At 35.5% G+C, this 21442-nt stretch overlaps 1 protein-coding gene across 5 annotated transcripts in view; it reads right to left on the bottom strand.

The window, feature by feature from the left end:
* The window catches only part of SPATA17 (spermatogenesis associated 17), an 80977-nt gene that overhangs the window by 43570 nt on the left and 15965 nt on the right, over nucleotides 1-21442 (bottom strand). For all 5 annotated transcript variants that reach the window (XM_061475571.1, XM_061475568.1, XM_061475573.1 and 2 more), the window contains 2 exons: nucleotides 20092-20195; nucleotides 3574-3697 (listed from right to left, as the gene is read on the bottom strand). In XM_061475571.1, the coding sequence (XP_061331555.1) occupies nucleotides 3574-3697; nucleotides 20092-20195 (228 nt within the window). The remainder of the gene's footprint in view (nucleotides 1-3573; nucleotides 3698-20091; nucleotides 20196-21442) is intronic.

Genomic DNA, 21442 nt, shown 5'->3' with positions numbered 1-21442 from the left:
GACAACTAAAAAAGGGATCATTACCACTGTAGTAGCAATAGCATATTGTTAGTATGGACTAATAAGAAAAACTTTATATGTTTCGTGCTGCAATAAGAAATTGCAATGCAGTTCATGATCAACCAGGTAAAACTCACCAAAAAAACCACACCACTATTATTTCTACCATGTGATAACCGATAAGGAATGAGAAGAAATATTCTTTACAAAGACAAAGGCTTGTTAAATTTGTACTGCAATTTTTATCATGTCCATCATGAAGCTGGAATTTATCAAGCTGTTAAGGTAAAAACAGACAAGGGAAATATTGCTTTATATACATACATTTTCGAATCTGAAATAGAGAGAATCTTAGTTTGAAAATGGGATTTAGCTGGGCAGTTGCCACCTCCAGATCTATTCCTGCTGTATTTTACACTGGAATTTCTTGCAACAAGCAACCAGTGAATGAAAGGACAACATAATTCACCACCTGATAAGAAGAGCACAGACTTGACTGTTGGGTTTGGGTTTTGTTTTTTCATAATTATAGGAATCAAACAAAAGAATCTCATGTGTGTAAGATGCTACTGGAGTTGGTTTTGACACTACTGGCCTATATAGCAAGTTGGTTAAAAGCTCAGTATTTCATAACCATGATGTTTTAGAGCTCAGGCTTTATTTCTCCAGACATTATTTGGCAACTAAATTAATTTAAATTAAAAAAAAAACCTTCTTTTTTTTTAAGCCCACTTTTATGCCTACAAATTGGGTTGTATTTGTGTTGCATGGGTACAACTGGTACTACTGGAAAAAAAAAGTGTGCTTTTAGTAAAGCAAAAAATTGTGTTTTCAAGTTGGCAGGATGCATAACATTGTTCTTTCACAGAAAGACAATTGGTAATTATATTATTAATATCATTAGTAACTGTCAATTAGAATTACTACTATTAGTAATCATTGATTATATGAATACCTTGTTTTAACTTTCTTTTCCTTAAAATTCTTTGCTAAAAATTAAAATCTGAATGAAATGATTTTAGATCAGGTCAGATATAAGAAGGAAGTTCTTTACTGTAAGGGTGGTGAGGTACTGGAACAGGTTGCCCAAAGAAGTGGTAAATACTCCATCCCTGGCAGTGTTCAAGGCCAGGCTGGACAGAGCCTTGGGCAGCATGCTCTAGTGTGAGGCATCCCTGCCCTTGCCCATGGCAGGGGGGTTGGAATGAGATGATATTAAGGTGCTTTCCAACCCAAACCACTCTATGATTCTATGATTCTGTGATTTCCCTGAATGTCAGTCTCATAGCAATGGTACTCAATATACACACACCTCCCCTTCAAAAATGTGGGAGACTGCAGGCAAAACAAATGTAGGTGTGCCTATATAATACCTTGTAGGCAGATCAAACTCCTTCCTCCTGAGTTTAAAGCATATGCACACTTATTCTGCCCCTATTTCGAGCTGATCAGGAGCTGTGTAAGCTGTCTGTTCTTGAGCTAATATACCATAGCTCTCAACAGGGCCGATTGGTTTGTGTTGAGCCCCACGTTATAGCTGCAGATTGGCTTGGAAAGTAATCAAAGCAAGCTCACATCTGGCTATGTATGACTATGTGTATATACCTGCTACCAGTAACAACAACTAATGCATACTAATTTAGAGTTTGATACCCATTTCTTCCTCATTTTTTTCTTTATAAAGGTAACAGTTTATGCAGTAACTAAATGCTTGAATAGCAAGTTAATTAATGAAAAAGACAAAACACATTGACTTCATCATAGTCCATGTTATTACATACGTACTAGACATACATTCATGACACTAGCACTCTTGGTTTTTACTTTTTGACATGTAAAACAATGCTAGCAATCAGGAATGGGCACAATCTATACACACACACACACACACACACACACATATATGTAATATGATGAATACCTATATTACCTGTGGAATAAGAAGAGCAAATTCTGTAGTCAATAAAGGATTCACAGACTGTAAGGCCAGAAAGGATCACTGTATCATCTGCTACATTCTGCAATACTGTGATGTTTGATAATCTCCCTGTTTAAATTGTAACACTTCTGAGATGGGTTTCCTGGCTTCAGCTTATAGGGAGTGGAGAATGGGACTTGACATGTCCTTCTTGACTAGAACTGAGAAGCAACAACTCCTTAATTCTTTTCTGTCAACAAGTAAACACCCTTTTCTCACTCTTTTTGCTTGTGGAAAAACAAAAAGATTCAAAACTATCAATCGCATACATTTGAAACAATTATTGCAAATATGTATTTTGCAATGCTGCTCATATAACCTGCCTGAACAACTGCAGCCTTGATACATAAGGTGGCTCAGCTCCATCTGCACCTTGTTATGCACGGCAGGAAGGGGAGGGAATTGCAGTAATAACGCTATGAAAACACTGCACAGATTATTCTTAGTATTCTAGATCTGTATTTGGACAAATAAATTATTATGAACTATTTTCAGTTATTAACTAGCTCCCCTATCTAAAAGCCACTCAGAAAACTTGTCATGCTATACTCTAATAATATTTTACTATGTTTTCTTTTTCTAATAAAATAACTTAAATTTGATTTATAAAATGAGTTTTCATAACTGATATCCAGTTAATTATACTATATTTTTATTTATTGGATAGATCACAATTGATTCTCAGACAGAAAGATTAAGTTTTTTGTCACTAAGTGTCATGGTATTTTTCCTGCGTTGTTTAGAATTAACAGTTCTTACACAGAGATTTCAATTAACAACCTATGAAAAGCAGACACTTAGATCATACCAGCATTCCCTGATTGCATATAAATTCATCTGAAGAACAACCAGTCACTGAACACTTACGGACACAAAATCTTTTATAAGTTCACAAAAGGGGACTAAATAAAGCAAACTCACAAGCTTTACCAGCCATATCCATTTTGTCTAAGATATATCTACTACCATATTTAACTGTCTGTAAAGCAGCCTATGGAAGAAAGCTTAGAAAAATATACCACTTTTATCAATACAAAGCAAATTAATGCAGAAATACTTGAAATTTATGAGGCATTTCTATATGAAAACAATCATGCTAAATAAGCTGATTCAGGCAGCCCTAGGAAAAGCTTCAGTTGAAAACCTGCACTTCCAATCTATCCTAAACCCGAGCAGAACACAGCACCAATCCCAGCATTTGCTCAATTAAAAGAAAAAAAAAGGAAAAAAATTAAATCCCTTCACAGCTTAATAACTTGTTAGCTCTTGACAAGTGCAACAACACAACAATAAGCCAGTCAAAATGAGTTTTTAAAGCGAGGTTATGCCCTTCATGTTGTGTTATCACAGTGGCAGATCAAACTGCTGACTTGGACTCTTTCTGCCACCAGTGCTGATGCTGCCTCTATGAAGCTACTGTCACAGAATAGTCATGGTACCTGCTCTGGCCTATAGAAAAGCACTAAATTGAACTCGAAGTAGTGTCTTTGTGTTATCTTTTCAACAAGTCATGTCCCATTCAGCCTGCTAGTTTATCTCTGTCAGGCTGGGGGCCCAAGTGGTTTGCATGAGCTGTCAGGGACAGGTACACCAACCTGCTTGGTGCTAAGGAGGTAATGCATCTTTCGGGCTTGGTATTTCTTTTTCTTTCCTTTCTTTTCCAGGTCTTTCCTTTTCTCTTCATTTTCCATCATTTCTGTGTACTTTTGCAGTTCACCCCTGTAATAAAATATGTCTGCTAATTATACTACAACAATAAAAGCTGTGCTCATGTTTTATTTTACTTCAACACTTTTATAGCATCACAGTATTCTGTTATTATGTATTAACAGTATACTAACACTACTGGAATGTAAAATTACAGTTCATTCAGTTGCACAACAGCAGGATTCTACATGGATATAACTGCGAAGAAACAGGATTAAAATGATAAAAACTATGAACAGTATATTTAGTTCATATTGCTTACTCTTTCGAAGAATATGCTAATGTATGTATTTTTATAGCTTGATAAAACAGCATTCATTTATGTCCTTTTTTTATCTTTCAGCATCATCTCAGTTTGAACTTCTCTAAGCACAAATTATTATAATTTAGTGATTTTCCTTCAAATGGTTTCAAAATAAAAGTTGTTCACTTATGTTTCAGCTAATACCTTGCAATGCCTCCTTCTGATCTGCAGAGAGAGAAGATCTTATAGAATGAGAGAGGACAGTAAACACAGGATAAGAGTTGACATACACTCCTAGATCCTCGAGCCATCTGCAATGCTGAGAGTGTAGGCATACAGAACTCGATGTAAACCTTTTACATGTGCAATGTCCTTTAGAGGAGTTTCCATGGCATTAGGCTTCTTACACAGATGTGACAGCAACAGTACAGGCCACCACTAGAAACATGAATGTAAATTCCTCATGAGCCACTGCATGACAGAGGCTTGCAAACACATAGTGTTATCTAAAGGGATAGGTCTGTGTATTCAGAAATATTCAGTCATAGAAAATTATATCACTGTAAAAGAAAGAAGGAACTGTACTGAATACCAGCTCACAAAGAACATGAAAACTCACAATGTTAACTGAATGTTTGGAGAAAAACTTTCACAGCAAATGGCTGTAGATTTCCTCCTCAATGTTTTTTTTCATAGAGCCAGGCTTGCCATTAATTATGCAGAGTTGAGTGAATGAATGTTCTGTAGGAAACAAAATTCCATGCTACTGTGCATAGTGCAGGTGTTATGGAATTTTTTTGACCCAGTTAAAAAAGGTTAGTTTGATTAACATCTGTTATTTTGGTTATTATGAAATAGCTAGTTCAAATTAACCTGTATGCCAAAGCCACCAAGCATATTCAGTCAAGCATTTAGATTGTTTAAAAGTTAATTAAGTGAGTAAATTCTAGTGTTTTTTTTTTTTTTTAAGCATGTGTGTTTATGAGGAAATAAAAAGCAAAGAAAAATACAGTATTCACATATTTGGGTGATTCCAGTATTCCCACAAAACAGATTATTTAGAGAGGTCCACATTTGTAGTGTCAGTTGTTTCAGTGAGTACCAAATAAGACACTCAAGGACAAGGGTCGAATCCTGTCAAAATATGCACATGGATAAACTTGCTGATATGAATAATCCCATGGGAAAGTCATATTGCTCCTGAAAGTGGTTTTAAAATTGTGATTCAGACTTATTCTTGATATTTTAATTATCCGAAATCTATATTAGTTCCTCAAAACATGCGAAAGAGCAATAAGTGCTTTATAAAGATGAACCCCATGAAATCACATCCCTAAATACAAGTTGCAATGTAGAATTTTTGTTTCAAGCTGTCTTTCAATTTTTTTCCATGAACTAAAATAAGTAAAATATTAAGCAGTTGAACATGTTTTATTCAGATGTAAAATTAAAAATCAGAATTAAAAAAAAAGAATCAGAAAAGACCTATAGGTCTGTTTCACTCTCTGGACACACTTTTTGTTGCAGTTTACTGTTAAAGGCTGCTAATACAATATTTCACACAAGGTTACTTATGAAGCACACTGACGTTTAAAAATCACCATGCTATGCTTTTGCAGCAGTGTAATTTTTTTCCAACATAAGATTAAATTGCAAAATAAATGAATTACTTAAGAGTGGCATGGCCCCCATTTTGCCACCCTTCTCTTGAAAATTGCTTATTAATATGAAAAAAAGAAGTTGGAAAATAGCCTGTTTTACTTTATGCATAGCGTTTTGGGGCCTCAAAGCCTGCTGAGCCGGACTAGCTGCACATTTTAGATTGTGCTGGCAAGCGGGGAGGATGACCTTTCTGACCTGCATCTCAAGGCTATTATTAATCGCTAAGTAACCTGGTAAAGCCAAACAAATTTGTTTCCATTGAAAGGATCTCTATCTGTGTCTGAGAATTTGTGCTGTACCAAACAAACCTCATTAACCGTGTCCATTTTTGACAAAGAACTAGGAGTTGGAGAGATTGGCGACCTTTCTTTGTCCTTAAGGTACAGATATCAGAGTCACTGCTTGGAGGTACATAAGCATTTTTACTTGGAAACAATTTGTTCTATATAGATCAATCATAAACAAATGAATAAATAGACAATGCATACAGTATCAACTTTGTTCTTTCATTTTATGCCACTTTACTTTCAGCATCAGTGTATGATCCATATTACATATTTAGTACTATTTCTTGCTCCTTTTTGATTAGAGTCCCCTATTCAGCTTCAGTGTCACTATTTATAACTGATGAAATGTTTATCAACATATTAGTACAGTTAATTCATGTTCTCACATACTCATGCACTTCTCCCGAGCCGTGGATATGGATTTCATTGTTATTTAGAAATGATAAAAATATAAATTGGCATCACAGATATAATGATTATGGGATGCAAAATATTTCCCATTGTCATTAATCTGAATTTACCAGATTAGTTTGAATGAATGAATACTAATTATTATTTGCTGAAATTATATGGTCTAAAATACTTATTGAAGTCCAGTGGAATTCCTGATCCTTTCAGACAGTACTATCATCCAAATCATCATGATCCTTCATTGTCATCATGTCCTCACTAATGCTGTACCATAATTGACTAGAAGTTTGAGGTTTTTTAAGCAGCTACAAATGATTTTCAACACACTTTTGCAGCCTATACATTTTGTCAGTTGTGATAAAATATTTCTATCATGAATTATACTGCTCTGTACAGTTGTACAGAACATGCAGACAATTCTGTCTTGGGGATAATACTTCCCAAGATGATTCCCTTCTGAGAGGCAGTATAAAATAAGGGGTATGTAGCAGTCCGAACATTGTTTGACCGGAAAGCACAGATGTTTTAGCATAAATACAGATTTATTCGAAAGCTACTGGAACCTGAAAGTTTTATCTCCTTTATCATACTTTCAAGAATTTGAATAGGAGCAAAAAGCAGAGAAGCTGAAAGCATTTGGATATGAATATACTATTTCACACATTAGCAGATTAATACTAACATACTATGTATGTGCAGAGGGTTTCACTGTTACCATACAGAAAACTGTATATAAGCATATGTGATACTAAAGACTTAAACTTCCAAAGAGTGTTAGAATTCCAGATAGCTTATATGTAAATGTGTTTACAGAGAAGTTTCATGCTTGTGACCTTCTACATGTATGCATTTCCAGAGAAAATAAATCCAAATCCCATTAAAGTCAATTGAAAATTCGTTGAAATTAAATGATCTTTGGATTAAACCCTTACACTCACTGTCAGTCTTCTCTTTGTTCATACGTATCTTTGGTTCATTGAGCAATGGTAAGCATTCTTTTTTTGGTATTGCTTGGTACAGTACTGTTTACTAAACTGCTATGACTGAAAAAGACGGTAACGTTTTTAGCACAGAGTATTTTCACTATCTTAAGTCTTATCTCAGTATATTAACAGCATCTACTGCACTTCCTACAAACCTGGCTTCCCATATAAGCTTAGCTCAATCAGAGTTTCTCCCACACAGATTTTTACAGATTACCTTTGTAAGTTTTGATCAATGTAGTATCTTATCATGACCTGAAACTGAGTTCAACAACACAGAAGAATTTTATTGTTTTTTTGTGTTTTTCGGTGCAAGTTTAGGGTGCTTTCTTTTATTAAAGAAGCGGCTAATACAAAGTGTGTTTTCCTTGTCATAGGGAATGTTTTATGTAATTGAAAATAAACATAATATTATCAATCTATGTGCTCAAAGCCCAAAATTCAAAATGATCCTGAGTAACAAATCCTAAAGAAGCTGTTGATTTGTTAATGAGAAAATTATTTGCTTTATATAGTTTGAAAAGAAAACATTTTCATATGTCAAGGTAACTTATTGTTATTCTGATACTTCATTATGCAGTAGGCAGTGGTGCTGGTTCCAGCTATGAGATGCAAATTCGGTTGACAGTGCTCCTGCTGTCTGTATAAAGGTTAAAAATACACATATAATATTGCTTCTGGCACTTTTGGAAAGGTCTTCGAGTGGTGATTTCAGTAATATACAGATTTTAATAATTCTGCATAGAACTGCAGCATTTTATGAATTCACACTGACATACATTTATTGAATTTTATCAAACTATTGCATTCTGTTTGCATTTTCACTAGCATTCTGTGGTCCTTTAACAAGATAACCATAAAATTATGATATTAACTAAAGGGCATCCGAGAACATCAATAATTAGTGTAGTTGCCTTGGGTAACCAGAAGAGTATAAAGTTATAGTGATTTTAAACAGTTCAGACCACAAATCATCAAATTCCTGCAATTTAGGCAGTAGGCAACTTTAGCATAAATGGATAACCTAAACTGATTTTACCTTCCTGACTAGACATCATCCTCTCTGCTCAAATGCAGAACATGAAATTAAATATGAAATTAGGGGGACAATACTATCAGTACACCTCTTCATGTCACCTGATTTCACATTGCATTGGTGGAGGTGAGAATGGAATATGCCCTGCCATGATAATATCGTTTGATTTCATCTATTCTATCTAGGAAAAAAATAAACAAATGTACAGACTAGGCAAGGACATAAAAATACTTCAGAGAGCTCCACACTTTAAAGTATGAACAGAGCACACATATACATACTTGGGTTAGCTATGTACCATCAGATAGCTTGATCATCCTTAACCTTTTTCTGATATTTTGAGCACTCCCACTCTGATCTACTGAGAAGAAAAAAGCAGCTCTGCAACCCACTTACTCGTCTCTACCATTAGATATACTACTGTGTATCCTGCTATCATCACTTGACCAAAATGTTTGATCAGAAGTTGCAGTGAAACAGATGCTCAAAGAGGCAGTTAGTTATTAGCAGTACAAGGTAACTTACTGCCTAGGAGACATACCCCAAAGGGGTGTCCAACATTCTTATTTTATTATTATTATTTTAAATGTGAATGATGTTTACATCAACCCATTCAACAACTTAATCGTGACACCCTCTTCAAATCTGGAGGAACAGTAGTGCTCTGTCATTGCAGTGAACAGGAATCTAATATGAATCCTTAGGATGAAGAAAATTAAAATACATAAAAGTAATGTGTGGGCATGAAAAACACCCTATAGTTTCTATTCTTTTTTCTTTTCAGAAAGAAATTCATAACACCTTAAAATCCCATTATAATTTACACATAGTAGAACATACTCTGTCCATCTATTCTTAATCACATAGTGTACACTGACAATGGAATTAAGTGACATACCAGTTCAGCTGTCAAGGTCCACAATGTGATCAATATACTACACAGGAAATGCAGTGAGCAGAGTGGTGAAGGGCATACAGTGAATGAATACTTTGTGCAGATCAGGAGATCAGGACACAGCATGTACCAGATGATAGGAAAGAACAGACTGATGTATCCTTCTTACCCTTCCAATTTCCTCAGCTGCACAGTTACTGAAGAGAAGGCAACAGCTTTTCAAAATACTGACTGCAGAGCCAGTTTATAACTAAAATGGATGTATTTTCAGTAATCCATTACACAGAATCTTCTAATCAAGGTTTAAACAACAATTCATACAGAATTTTTCCTCACACCTATTTAAAAAATACTTTTTTGGTAATATAGAATCTTTTCAAATGATTCCATTGTCTGGAAACATGCAAGTTTATTGGTCCAAAGTCTTTTTTTCCCTTGTGTGTAAAAATCCTTCAGCTCATACTCATTGGCAGCACAAAACGTTGTGAAGTTAAAAATAATTTGTTAAAGGTCTGATTTAAACAAAGCTGTTTTGTTAGCTTAACTATTTTGATCTAATTAAACTGTAAATCTGGCACATTATGGATGTAGCATAAGAGTAAATATAACACAGAAGCTTCTGTTGTCTGAGAAACTGGATATAAGTATCCTGGTTCAACTTTATTTATGCTCAAATCTATACCACTAAAGCTAACCATAACAAGAAAAATGTTTTCACTCCATTTCTGTTTGCTATTGACCCCTTCATGGAAAATCAGCCTGATTGATTAGCTTAAACACTGGAATTAGTATCTGGGGGTAACAAAGCTGATCTGGTCCAGAATGAGTAACAAAATCCTCACACAAATTATCCTGATAGCAGTTTAGCAGTAGTGGTCATTTCCAGCACAGTGTCAGTGCTAAACTGCTAAGAGGGCATGTTCTTCATTTTTCCAGCAACATATAAGAGAGGATGTCTACCACAGCTAAATACCATTGAAAGTTTTCTAGTGAATGTCATGTGAAAGTATCTGTTTCCTTCTAGCACTGCAATTCCCAGAAGACTATATATGCTACCATCTGCACTGTAATAACCAGAGGAAAGCACACTGATATGTTTTGCTACAGTTAAGCTGTTCCCAGTACTAGAATGAACTCATTTAGGCTGTTATCTCTCTGCTGCAGTGCAGGACAATGTAGACATATCTGTATTCCTTTTACTTTAATATATGGCAACATTTACAATACTCAACATTATGTGATTTAGAAAGCAAACATGACATTACAACTTCTAAAGGTCATCAGCTAAGTTGATTTACCCTCTCAGAGTATTATGAAACAATTTGACTGAGCTCAACTCCCCAGCTCACATTTTTCACTTACTTTCATATAAAAGTCTGCATATGTTTGCAAATAAAATGGTAAACTTTGTTCACATTAAATAGGTTTTACAATGGCAAGGCAGGGAGAGCTTTTATGTATTGACCTATTTTGTACAGCAGAAGAAGTAGGAAATCTTATCTCTTACTGTCTTGAAAAGCTTGAAGTAATCAACGCTCCCCCCAAATCAGGCATTTTTTAGCATAGTATGCAAAAATTACACTCAGAATTAAAGTCTGTTGTCTGAAATTTGGGCTCCATCATATAAACCAGGCTACATTTAATTAGGCTACATATAATTATACATTTAGGCATCCCATTATTCATGCCTAAAGGGTACATCCAACATTTACATTCTATTGTCTATACCTAACCACATAATTTCCTGATATGAGTTCTAGATCCTTTCTTGAGTAGCTAAACACAATGCCAGGTGGTAGTGAGGCCTCCCACTATCAAGTACAAGTAGACTAATGAGCGCTGCATGATTTTGGGTGCCATGCAGCCGAAAGATCAAATTGGTTTGTTAGATGAGGCTGTAAGCATTTTGCAATCAGTTAGTTATTGGATAAGAAAAGAATAACCTACTTGCAGAAAAGAGGTCGAAAATGTCGCTGTCTCAAAATACTTCAGCAAAAGGGAAAAAAAAAAAAACACCAGAACTGAGTTCTGATGCTGTTAGTATTTTAAAGTCTGTTGAAAAGTATCACAAGAACTATTTTAAGCATAGGGACAATATCTTCAAGTGACCTCCACTCTTTATGTTTAGCACAAAGAATACTAAAAGCTGGGTAGATTAATGTACTGATGCTAAATATGAAAGGAGTTTTCAGTCTAGTACAGGAAGACATAACAAGAAGTTAACAATAAAATAAAAATGTTTCAGTAGAGAAATATGTGACATATTTTGAACACCAAAGGTAAATTGACACTTAAGTCTTCTGATTTTCTTTTGTTTCTTTGGAGAACTCAAAAATAAGCTACATTCCAGCACGTTCTGGTAAAGCTGTATGTGTAAATGAAGTAATCACTGTTGTATCTATAGATACACTCACATATGAGCTGGAATATTTGGATAGCATAGAGCAAGCTTAGTTACATAATTATTTGTACACAAATAAAAGAAATATCTAGTTTTCGAATGTAACACATACATTCATGCATTTAAATTCTATGCTTCGTTATTAAGCTGAAAATTGCCCACCAAAAAGAACCATGCCCCTTTTTTAATGACAAAAGAACTGCTGTGATTTGAGTAAATAGCACATAAAATTTGTCATTCTTCTAATGACCTAAACAGCTCAAATTACTCCAAAAGGCACATGAAAAAATATTTATATACTTCTTCATGAGTATTTAGTCCTCAAATGCTAGAGCTCTTCCCTGATAACCTAGTATACCCTGTATATCGATGGCCTGTCATGTCTCTACAATTAGATAAAACAGAACTGCTATAATGTAATCAGTTACAACCTGAAAATTATATTTTGAAAATCAAGTTTATTAATATGTAATCTTTAGGTAATCATATTTATCCTCCTAATTTACACAATATTTATGATACTCTACATGTCCTTGAAATAGGGAACAGGGACACTATGCTATGAAAAAGTGGCCTAGCTGCTGGAGTTCATAAATTTTGTTCAGCTTTGGATGAGTTCAAAGAATTGCCATGTAAGAAAAGCCTTACAGAGGGAATTTATCTGATTATGGCAGTAATAATTACCCAGCTGTTTATTGCAGATAGAGAAATAATTCATGTAGGCAATAGGCCGTGGTGGCAATGACACTCCGCATTTAGTAAATATGCAAACTGTTCACTTCTAATTAACCAAGCTAGAGGATGCCCTTATTAAATGTATAAACTAAAAGTGCCTTCCTGACAAGTGATGAATTGTTACATTGCACAAACTCTTGCCACAGAATTACTGGAGTGAACTTGGGGCTTAACTTCATTAAGAGATCTTGTGGGATAGTTAAATGAGGATGGACAGCGTAACAAGACCTACCTGACAGTCAATGATATGTTAGAGCGTAATGAAACTGTACCTCTTCCCCTTTTCTACTTATTTTGCAGTGAAGGTCCTGCCTCAGACAAATATAAAACTGTGAAGTCTGTCTATGGAAGACAATATAAAATGCTAAGGTTAGTCAGTCTGTCTGCAGAAAATGCTTTATGGGCTCTTTGTAATTTAAAATAGAAATCTATCCAGACACTACAGTGCCTTCAAAGCTCACAGGTATAAAACTATTGTTACTCTACAATACTCTTTTATTCTACTTTCACCAAAAGTAGTCAGCTCCATCACACTTTATTTGGTCCAATGAGTCAATGCAAGGATCTCAAATTTCTTTCTACACACTCAGATTAAAAATTTTCCATTGGATACAAGTGAAATAAGGCTTAATGTTAAATCTGTTACTCCTAATGGTGCTCTCAGTGCTATACAAAAATACATGAGAAAATATAGCCTTCATATTTTTCAAGACTAGAATCTAAGCAGTTACTTATGGTTACTTACAATACCCATGTCTACCTGCAAAACTTGATCAGTGTTACACAGAACTAAAACCAGGGTAAGACTGCTTTCACCACTTGCTCAGAAGAGACATGAACAGAGTAAGGCACATGAGGTATATCTAGCTGAACCTGCACTAGAAATTCAGCTTCTTGCGTAATCATAGGGGGTTTCTACCTTAACCTCAGTGTATTCAGAAAGTGCTTTCTTTGGAGTTAAAATAGGCGCTGCCTCCTCTATAGCTTTAGCCTACTCATTTCAATTTGATGATCAAACTAAAAAGACAGAAAGTCCATCTAAAATGTCTGGTTTGCCAAATGCATTATTGAAAGCCTATATATGCTGTTTAAAAGCATATATGTAAATGAAACTGTATTAGTATGTATAAAGGTAGGCAAAGACCTAAAAATGGACTGACTTGTCAAAGAGGGTATTTATGCTCAGAATGTGTGAATAAAGCTGGATTTGTGGGAAACATGTTTAGGAAGGAACAACCATCATAAAATGCACAACTGTGGAAACTATTCTGACCAGATATGAGACTCTTTACAGTTTATCATTTTAAAGCTTTTCTCTGGTCTAACTCCCACTTAATTTAATATTGGTATCTTCATATTGTTCAATGGAAACCAGGTCAAATCACAGAGAAGAATCAAATAACTCATTTTTATATCCTAGTCATCCTAACATCAGGTTTGTAGCTATGGAAGTACTACAGGATCCTCAGTCAATACAGTACTGAGTTTCCTACGAGATCTATCAGTTATACCTACAATCCTCTGGAAAAGACAAAGATCATAGAACCATAGAATCATAGATTAGTTAGGGTTGGAAAGGACCTAAAGATCATCAAGTTCCAACTCCCCTTCACGGGCAGGGACAACTCACACTAAACCATGTCACCCAAGGCTCTGTCCAACCTGGCCTTGAACACACAGCCATGGAGCATTCATAACATCCTTGGGCAACCCATTCTAGTGCCTCACCACCCTAACAGGAAAGGACTTCCTCCTTACATCCAATCTAAACTTCCCCTGTTTAAGTTTTAATCCATTACCCCTTGTCCTATCACTACAGTCCCTAATGAAGAGTCCCTCCCCAGCATCCCTATAGGCCCCCTTTCAGATACTGGAAGGCTGCTATGAGGTCTCCACACAGCCTTCTCTTCTCCAGGATGAACAGCCCCAACTTCCTCAGCCTATCTTCATATGGGAGGTGCTCCAGCCCCCTGATCATCCTTGTGGCCTCCTCTGGACTTGTTCCAACAATTCCATGTCCTTTTTATGTTGAGGACACCAGAACTGCACACAATACTCCAAGTGAGGTCTCACAAGAGCAGAGTAAAGGGGCAGAATCACCTCCTTCGACCTGCTGGTCACACTCCTTTTGATGCAGCCCAGGATACGGTTGGCTTTCTGGGCTGCAAGTGCACACTGCAGCCGGCTCATGTTCATTTTCTCATCGACCAACACCCCCAAGTCCTTCTCTGCAGGGCTGCTCTGAATCTCTTCTCTGCCCAATTTGTAGCTGTGCCTGGGATTGCTCCGACCCAGGTGTAGGACCTTGCACTTGGCATGGTTAAACTTCAGAAGGTTGCCATCAGTCGACCTCGCAAGCATGTCAAGGTCCCTCTTCATGGCATTCAAATGTCTCAAATTATGTGCCTTACCATTCAAAATTGATATTTAAATAAACAAAAGCACATTTGGCACTTACTTCTATGGCTCCCAAAGAAAGCTGCCAGGATAACTTTACATTCTGAAAACTCTAATTACAGGTACATAAGTTAAAAAGCATCATGCATTTCCTCTTGATATCTTTAAAGACAAGGAAAAGAAGATGGGTTGAGGACAAATTAGTTAATTAAACATCAAGAGAAAGACAACATTACAAAAATGAGGTTTTTATTATTGCAAGAATTCCAAGGAGCTCTTTGAAACGCTTTGGCACTAATTGAAAATAGACTACAAAATCAATTGCTTCTGCAGTCAATGAGCAGGAACATTTTAATTGAATTATAAGACAATATATACATACTTCAAAATGCTTTGACACTTGAAAGAATGGCCAGCACTTGGACTTATCATAAACGAACAGAGAGGTTGATGCTGAGCAAATTCTCCTCGTATTACTATGATGGCAGATGATTTAATTCAAGCCCACTTCATGGAAAACAGCACTACCTCAAAAGTTTTAAGCAGTAAAGTACTTGCCATGTTAAAAGCAAACAGACGTCAGTAGTGCTCTACTAATCAAGAATAAGCTTGATACTCTTACCTCTCTCAGTCCTACATGCTCAGGCATATTTGAAGAAAGGCTAAACCTTGGATTAGACCACCAGCAACATGTAACAGCACTGTATTTCACTGTTCATTAATTTAATAAAAAATCAGGCTGCACAAAGGATTTGTGGATATACATATTGCCAAGGAAGCAATTTGTATCACTTTGCATTATCTATTTCCCTGATATTTCTTGAGGACCAAAAAGCTTTAATGATGACTGTGATATTAAATCTGCTCATAGAACAGCTGCTCAAACTTGGATGAAAGTCACACCCTTCAGGGCCACTCTCAAGGCTTTTTTACTACTATAGCCAGCAACAATAGAATAATTTGGTGTCAACCCTGTAAGTGTGTGAATTCATGATTTATACACATGACAGCATTTACATACAGTACTATGCTTGCTAAAGCCAGATCAAGTCTTAGTTTGCTACCTTTAAGTCACTATTTATTTAATAGCCAAGAAATTTAAACTAACTGCCTTGATTACATGAGAAACCCAATGCCAGGACTTGGCCACTGCTTTGTTAGTTTTCTGATACTGCTATCTTACTGAGTCCTGTGTCTAGGGAAAAAATTTAAATGGTGCCATTCATCAGCAAATGGAGCACTACATCCCCAAATCTTATCTCTAGTTGCACACCTGACATATAGCAAAGTTGCTTTACTGTAGTTTAGAGGCCAGTGCGTAGATAACCTTAGTCAAAGAACTGCAAGTTAATCACACAGTTGGGCAACTGACATCACCCATAAATTCTTCTGATATAATGGTACCAGCATGCTAATTTATGTGAAGTGATGTCAATTTGCTTATCATGGATTGGAAACTGTTTCACATAAACCAAAATTCTAATGCATCATATGGAGTTATAGCCTATGCTAATTGCTTTTGGCATATTTCCCCTGGTAACCATTTTTCTAGGTCTTAGAGATGTTAAAGGTAGCTAGAAGAATATTTCAAAACAAGGTACATTTCCTTAAAATTAAATACATGAACTTTACTGAGAAGTAATGGAATTCATTTTAATGCATGCATGCATGTATATATGCAATCACCCAACTAATCCATATCTAGATAGAATACAGTATGAGTTGGTACTTATTTAAATACAAACAGATGCTATGGAGGAAGACTTATTACTAAAATATTTATTGTAAAATAAATATTTAAGAACAGGTTTCCTACTTGCTCAGTTTAGAACTTCCTAAATCTTGTAGGCAAAACAGAATTCAGGACTGATGAACCCCTTTCACTATCACACTGAGGCTAAACTGTACAAATACCAAGAAAAGTCTTAGTCTGCCCTCACGTAGGCAGAGTTCAGGGTTCAAATTCATTTTTTGCCGTCTGTCAAGGGATTCTTCGTATCACTTCTCAACTTAACTACTAGGGACTCTACTGGGGACACCATCAGCCATCACATCTATTGCTTATGCAGCAGTGAGAAGTAATGGGAATGCTGGAGGAAACCCCACATACTCTTCAGCCAGTCTGGGAGCTAAAGCCGACAGCTACCTTCAGTTCATAAAAAACTAGTGCCTTAAGTTAGGATAAGCAGTCTGTTAAGTGAGTAGAACCTCACACATAATATGACTATTATTATTTAATTATATTTTAGGTCAACTTCTGTTAGAATCAATTTCTGTTAAACTTAATTACATCCCTCTATGGCTTTAAACTGAGGCAGCTTCTATTAAGTTTACTTTCTCCTGGGGTTTTCACAGTAAAGACAAATGATAAAGGTCTGGCTACTAAATGAGGGTAGCTATTAAATAAGGACGGCTTGTATTAAAGCTGAATGGTAAAAATGTGACTACTGGTTGAGAAAACCTTTTAGTGGGGGATGTGTCTTATATTTAAAAAAATAGGACAAAGGAGAAGAGTGAAGGAAACAAACTTTGTTCACTAAGTCTTATAAGATACTCTTCTAAGAAACTAACAGAATGTTCAGTTCTCTGGCAATCTCCTCTGAAGTTTCCCTTAGAAAGTACTGAATGGTAAGCTGATACAGGCTCCTCCTTAATGAAAGGGGAGAAAAATAAGCACAACTCCTGGGGTTCTGGAGACCAAGAGGGAAGGACCTGAAATGTGATTTCCGGTAGCTGTTGATAAGAATTCTGTCAGCATTATTCTAGAGTATAAGACTGAGAACGATACTTTTTAGTTCAGTTTACAATCACACCATAATTCCAGAAAGAATACTGTTTAAAGAGATTTTGGAATTATAAACTTCTCATGTGTATTTTGTTGTTTTTTTCATTGTTTGGTTAGTTGTTTTTTTTTTGGGGGGGGGTTATATCACTGGAGTCCTTAAAGTCAGTCTCTGTTTTACAGTGATTCATTTGCTGTTTGTGAAGAAACTTGGTTCTTTACTAGCACTGACACTGCACAATGCATATATTCTGGTGAATACAGCTATAAGACAAATGAGAAAAAATGCATTACTTCATCTGTTAGGTTGTGCTCTTTCGTTTATATGCAAAAATGTTTACAAACAATGAGGTTATAGTCTTCCATATGTGATGACTGACGAAAATATGCAGAGAATCTTTCCATTTTGCTCAGTATTCCTCATAAGAAACACTCTCTGCCTTGGGGCCAAAGTAATTGACAGCATCTTAGCCCAATGACAGGAAAAATCTGTTTTGCTGAGGGCTTAAACCTCATCTTCATTAAACATCCGCTAGCCTTCATGAGAATATATGTATTTGATTACAAATGTTCCCCAGTAAAGAGATTACTGCAGTGACTTGATTGCACTTGAAAACTGATGCATTTTTAAAACTGAAACTTGTATTGTTTGAGATAAGTGACCAAATTCACGCAAAAATTCATTAACTTTTAATTCAGAAGATGGATTTTTCATTTCATCTGAAAGATATAAAATTATGTAAATTCTCAAAGACAGAACTCAAATTAGCAGAGTATGAATATATCAGTTGCTGGGTAAGAGTTTACATGGACCATCTGAGACAATTTGACGTACCTGAAGTTACACTGCTCACTTTACTTAGTAAAGAAAAGCAGCAAAAAAGTATTTCCTGATTAAAATATACCCAATGGATAGGCTTTATGGTTTTTAAACACCTGGACAAATTCTAGGGAATTTAATGAACCTATCAAAGTAATTAAAGAAAGGTATTTTTGTAGTCCTGCAAAGTTAGATGTACCCAGCAGAAATCTGTTATGGATTTTGGAAAATAAAATACAAAGCTCCAATCAACCTGTGTTCAGTACAGCAGGAACACTACTGGTTACCTTGTTTTATTCACACACATCAAAGGTTGATCTAACTGACAAGTTATGAGCCTTTTTGCAGGTTTAGGCAGGGAATAGAGAAGAGTGTTTGAACTATTACAAACAGAGAAGAAGGTTGTGTCTCTGCAGTTTATTTCAGTTATATTCATTTTAAACCAGAAAAATTATGGCTTCATTTACTTTCCACAATTTGGTCTAGTCTTCCTAGAATTCTACATTTTCAAGAAGACAACATACTTCAAAGATTTCAGAACAAGAAGGTACAATTGAAGAGATGATAGGTTTTTTAAGTCTGGTTTTGCATAGCTATAATTTAACTTTCTGCATAGAATACATTTAAATGAATAGCAATGAGAGATTAAAGGAAGTAGTTATGAGTGTGTTTCATTACATGTAACAGTGTAATGCACGAGTTATAATGCTATGACAAAAAGGACGTATCATCATCTATAATTGTGGAAAAACATTATAAATTAATAAGCAGTGTCCAAAGAAGTGGAATAATTCTTTCTTTTCATCTGTAACTTACATATTCTTTTTTCTTTAACAGTTTTCTGGCTGAATTGTCTGCCATGTGATCTAGACAAGATTTCCAGAAATACTTTTTCACTAGACTGCCTTGTATTTCTATGCTTCAGAAAGCAAAGATTTGTCTCAGGCATTCTGAAGAGCAAAAAATTGATGGATTTTGTTCAACACTTTCACTTACAAGGATAAAGTAATAATCATGGAAACCCACTATTTTTTCTGTTTCCACTGTTCTCTGAAGAAATAGTCATGGATCAGGACATCAAATGTGCTAAAGGGAAATAATTGCCTCTGTTTTATACAGCTTTCAACTTAAGTACAGGGAAAGACAGGAGCTGGATAGAAGAAATAGAGTAGGAGCATACAGCAACAACAGTTCTAGCCAGAAATCTAATAGGCAAGTGAATCTCTTCTGTAACTATGAAACGAACCTGCTTCACTATATCTACACCAGCCCTTTTCACAATTAACATTCATAGCATTGCTAATGCATGTAACTCAGATCTATATCTGCACTTTCATTCATTGTCACTAATCAATTTGCAAAATAAACTATGAAACCATTTTTTTTTTTTTTTAGCTTGTGTATACTGGGAAACCAACTAAACTAGTTCAACAAACCATATATTCGGCATAATGATCTATGAGCTCTGAGCAGAGATGAAAAGCCCAATTCAAATTTATGAAACTGGTACAAACCCAGAGTCTGCCTAATGAATTCAAAGAAATTATTTTGAATTCCTAAGAGTGTAAATGAGAACAGAATTTGGTGCAACATGCACAGGCTTAGGTTAAAGTGATGATGACTGATACATACATATATAGTTGATAATGGAAGGGAACCTGCACTCAAAGAAACAGTTTAAATAGTGCCATGCACTTTTTACAAATAAAAGAAGAGGAAATGAATACATTAGCCCATGGAGGTTTATCTTTACCTGACAATATCGTTATTCACAGAAATGGCTTCCAGGTATTCCTTCAGTGCATAATAATTATGGACATATTTCCGAATATAATAGCCTCGCCATCTTTTCTGAATCTAGAAGAAATAAATACCTGCTTAGTACATTTCAAATCAAAAGTTTGTATGCATATCAAAAACCTGCTGTATTTCGCAAATAATATGGTTTCCTTAAAAGTGATATCAAGTAGAAACACCACTATGTTTCAATGAAGAAAACAAGGGTAGGATGTAACATATTGTATTTAAATGGTGATATGAATTTACTATTAAATGCCAACATCAAAAACATAATATCAAGTTTAAAAAAAAACAACTATATTGGGGTGTGACAATGAAAAGAAGTGTCTGCTACTGCCAGTGGCATTGCTCTAAAAACAGCAAAAAAGCAGCACAGAAGTGGTGTCTTTTGTCAGGTGTAACATACATTAATTACTGATTCACCAGCTTGCCAGTATCTTCCACTACACTCTCACTTTTGTGTTCTGTATATAATCTAAACTGAATAGAAGCCTTTCTGGTAACTCAATGAATCAGGCTTTCTCTAAATATCATTTACAAACTGCACTTCTTTCATCTCCAGTGTAAGATGATGCATCTCCTAATTACTTCTAGTCTGCATTACTTCCACTCCTCCTCCAACTTCTATCTCTTGGACCTTTACAGCTTTGATATTTTAAGAGACATAACAGCTGAAAGGCAGAATCTACATTAAAAAGGCAAAAAGACTGAGGTCTTCTGATCCAAAACAATTCCATCATGAGAAGCTACACCCCTTCACTAAGTGCACTGAAGAGAATGCTGCAAACTGCCGAGAGCTCTCCTTTTCCTCTGGCTACTAGACTTTTCAAGAACTTAAACTCTTCAGTTTATCTACAGGGAATATTTTTTGTTTTGGTTTGTTGTTTTTTTTTCCCTTTACACCTACCCTTCTCTTTCCAGAACCAAGGGATGAGTTGGTAAGTGGAGTTGGTAAGTGTTACATATCTTTTATGTAAGATTTAGCGAGAGAATAAATAAAGCCTTCGGTAAGTCTTTGAGTGACGAGTCACCAAGAAAATCAAATGATGCACTAAAGCTATTAGGAATAAGAGGATAATAGCTTCTAGTGTTAATACACTCTTCTATTTCCCCTTTGTGCATCTTCATGTATTTTCCTCTCTTCACAAGTAAGACTCATGACTAATTTTAAAAGTTGGCATTTTCTTTTACCCATGTGTTGTTGTTTGGAGTTTTTTGACTAAAAAAAAGGGTTTGGACCTCTAGACATTGTTATAATATGTATACATAACAGTTATGTGAGTAGCAGAACATGGGAACAAGAA

This window comes from Pezoporus flaviventris, unplaced genomic scaffold, assembly GCF_033815535.1.
Source record: "Pezoporus flaviventris isolate CSIRO_AGI_PZ_B2104156 unplaced genomic scaffold, CSIRO_AGI_Pfla_v1 ptg000083l, whole genome shotgun sequence".
Lineage (NCBI taxonomy): Eukaryota > Metazoa > Chordata > Aves > Psittaciformes > Psittacidae > Pezoporus > Pezoporus flaviventris.
This window is presented reverse-complemented; position numbering and strand designations above follow the sequence as displayed.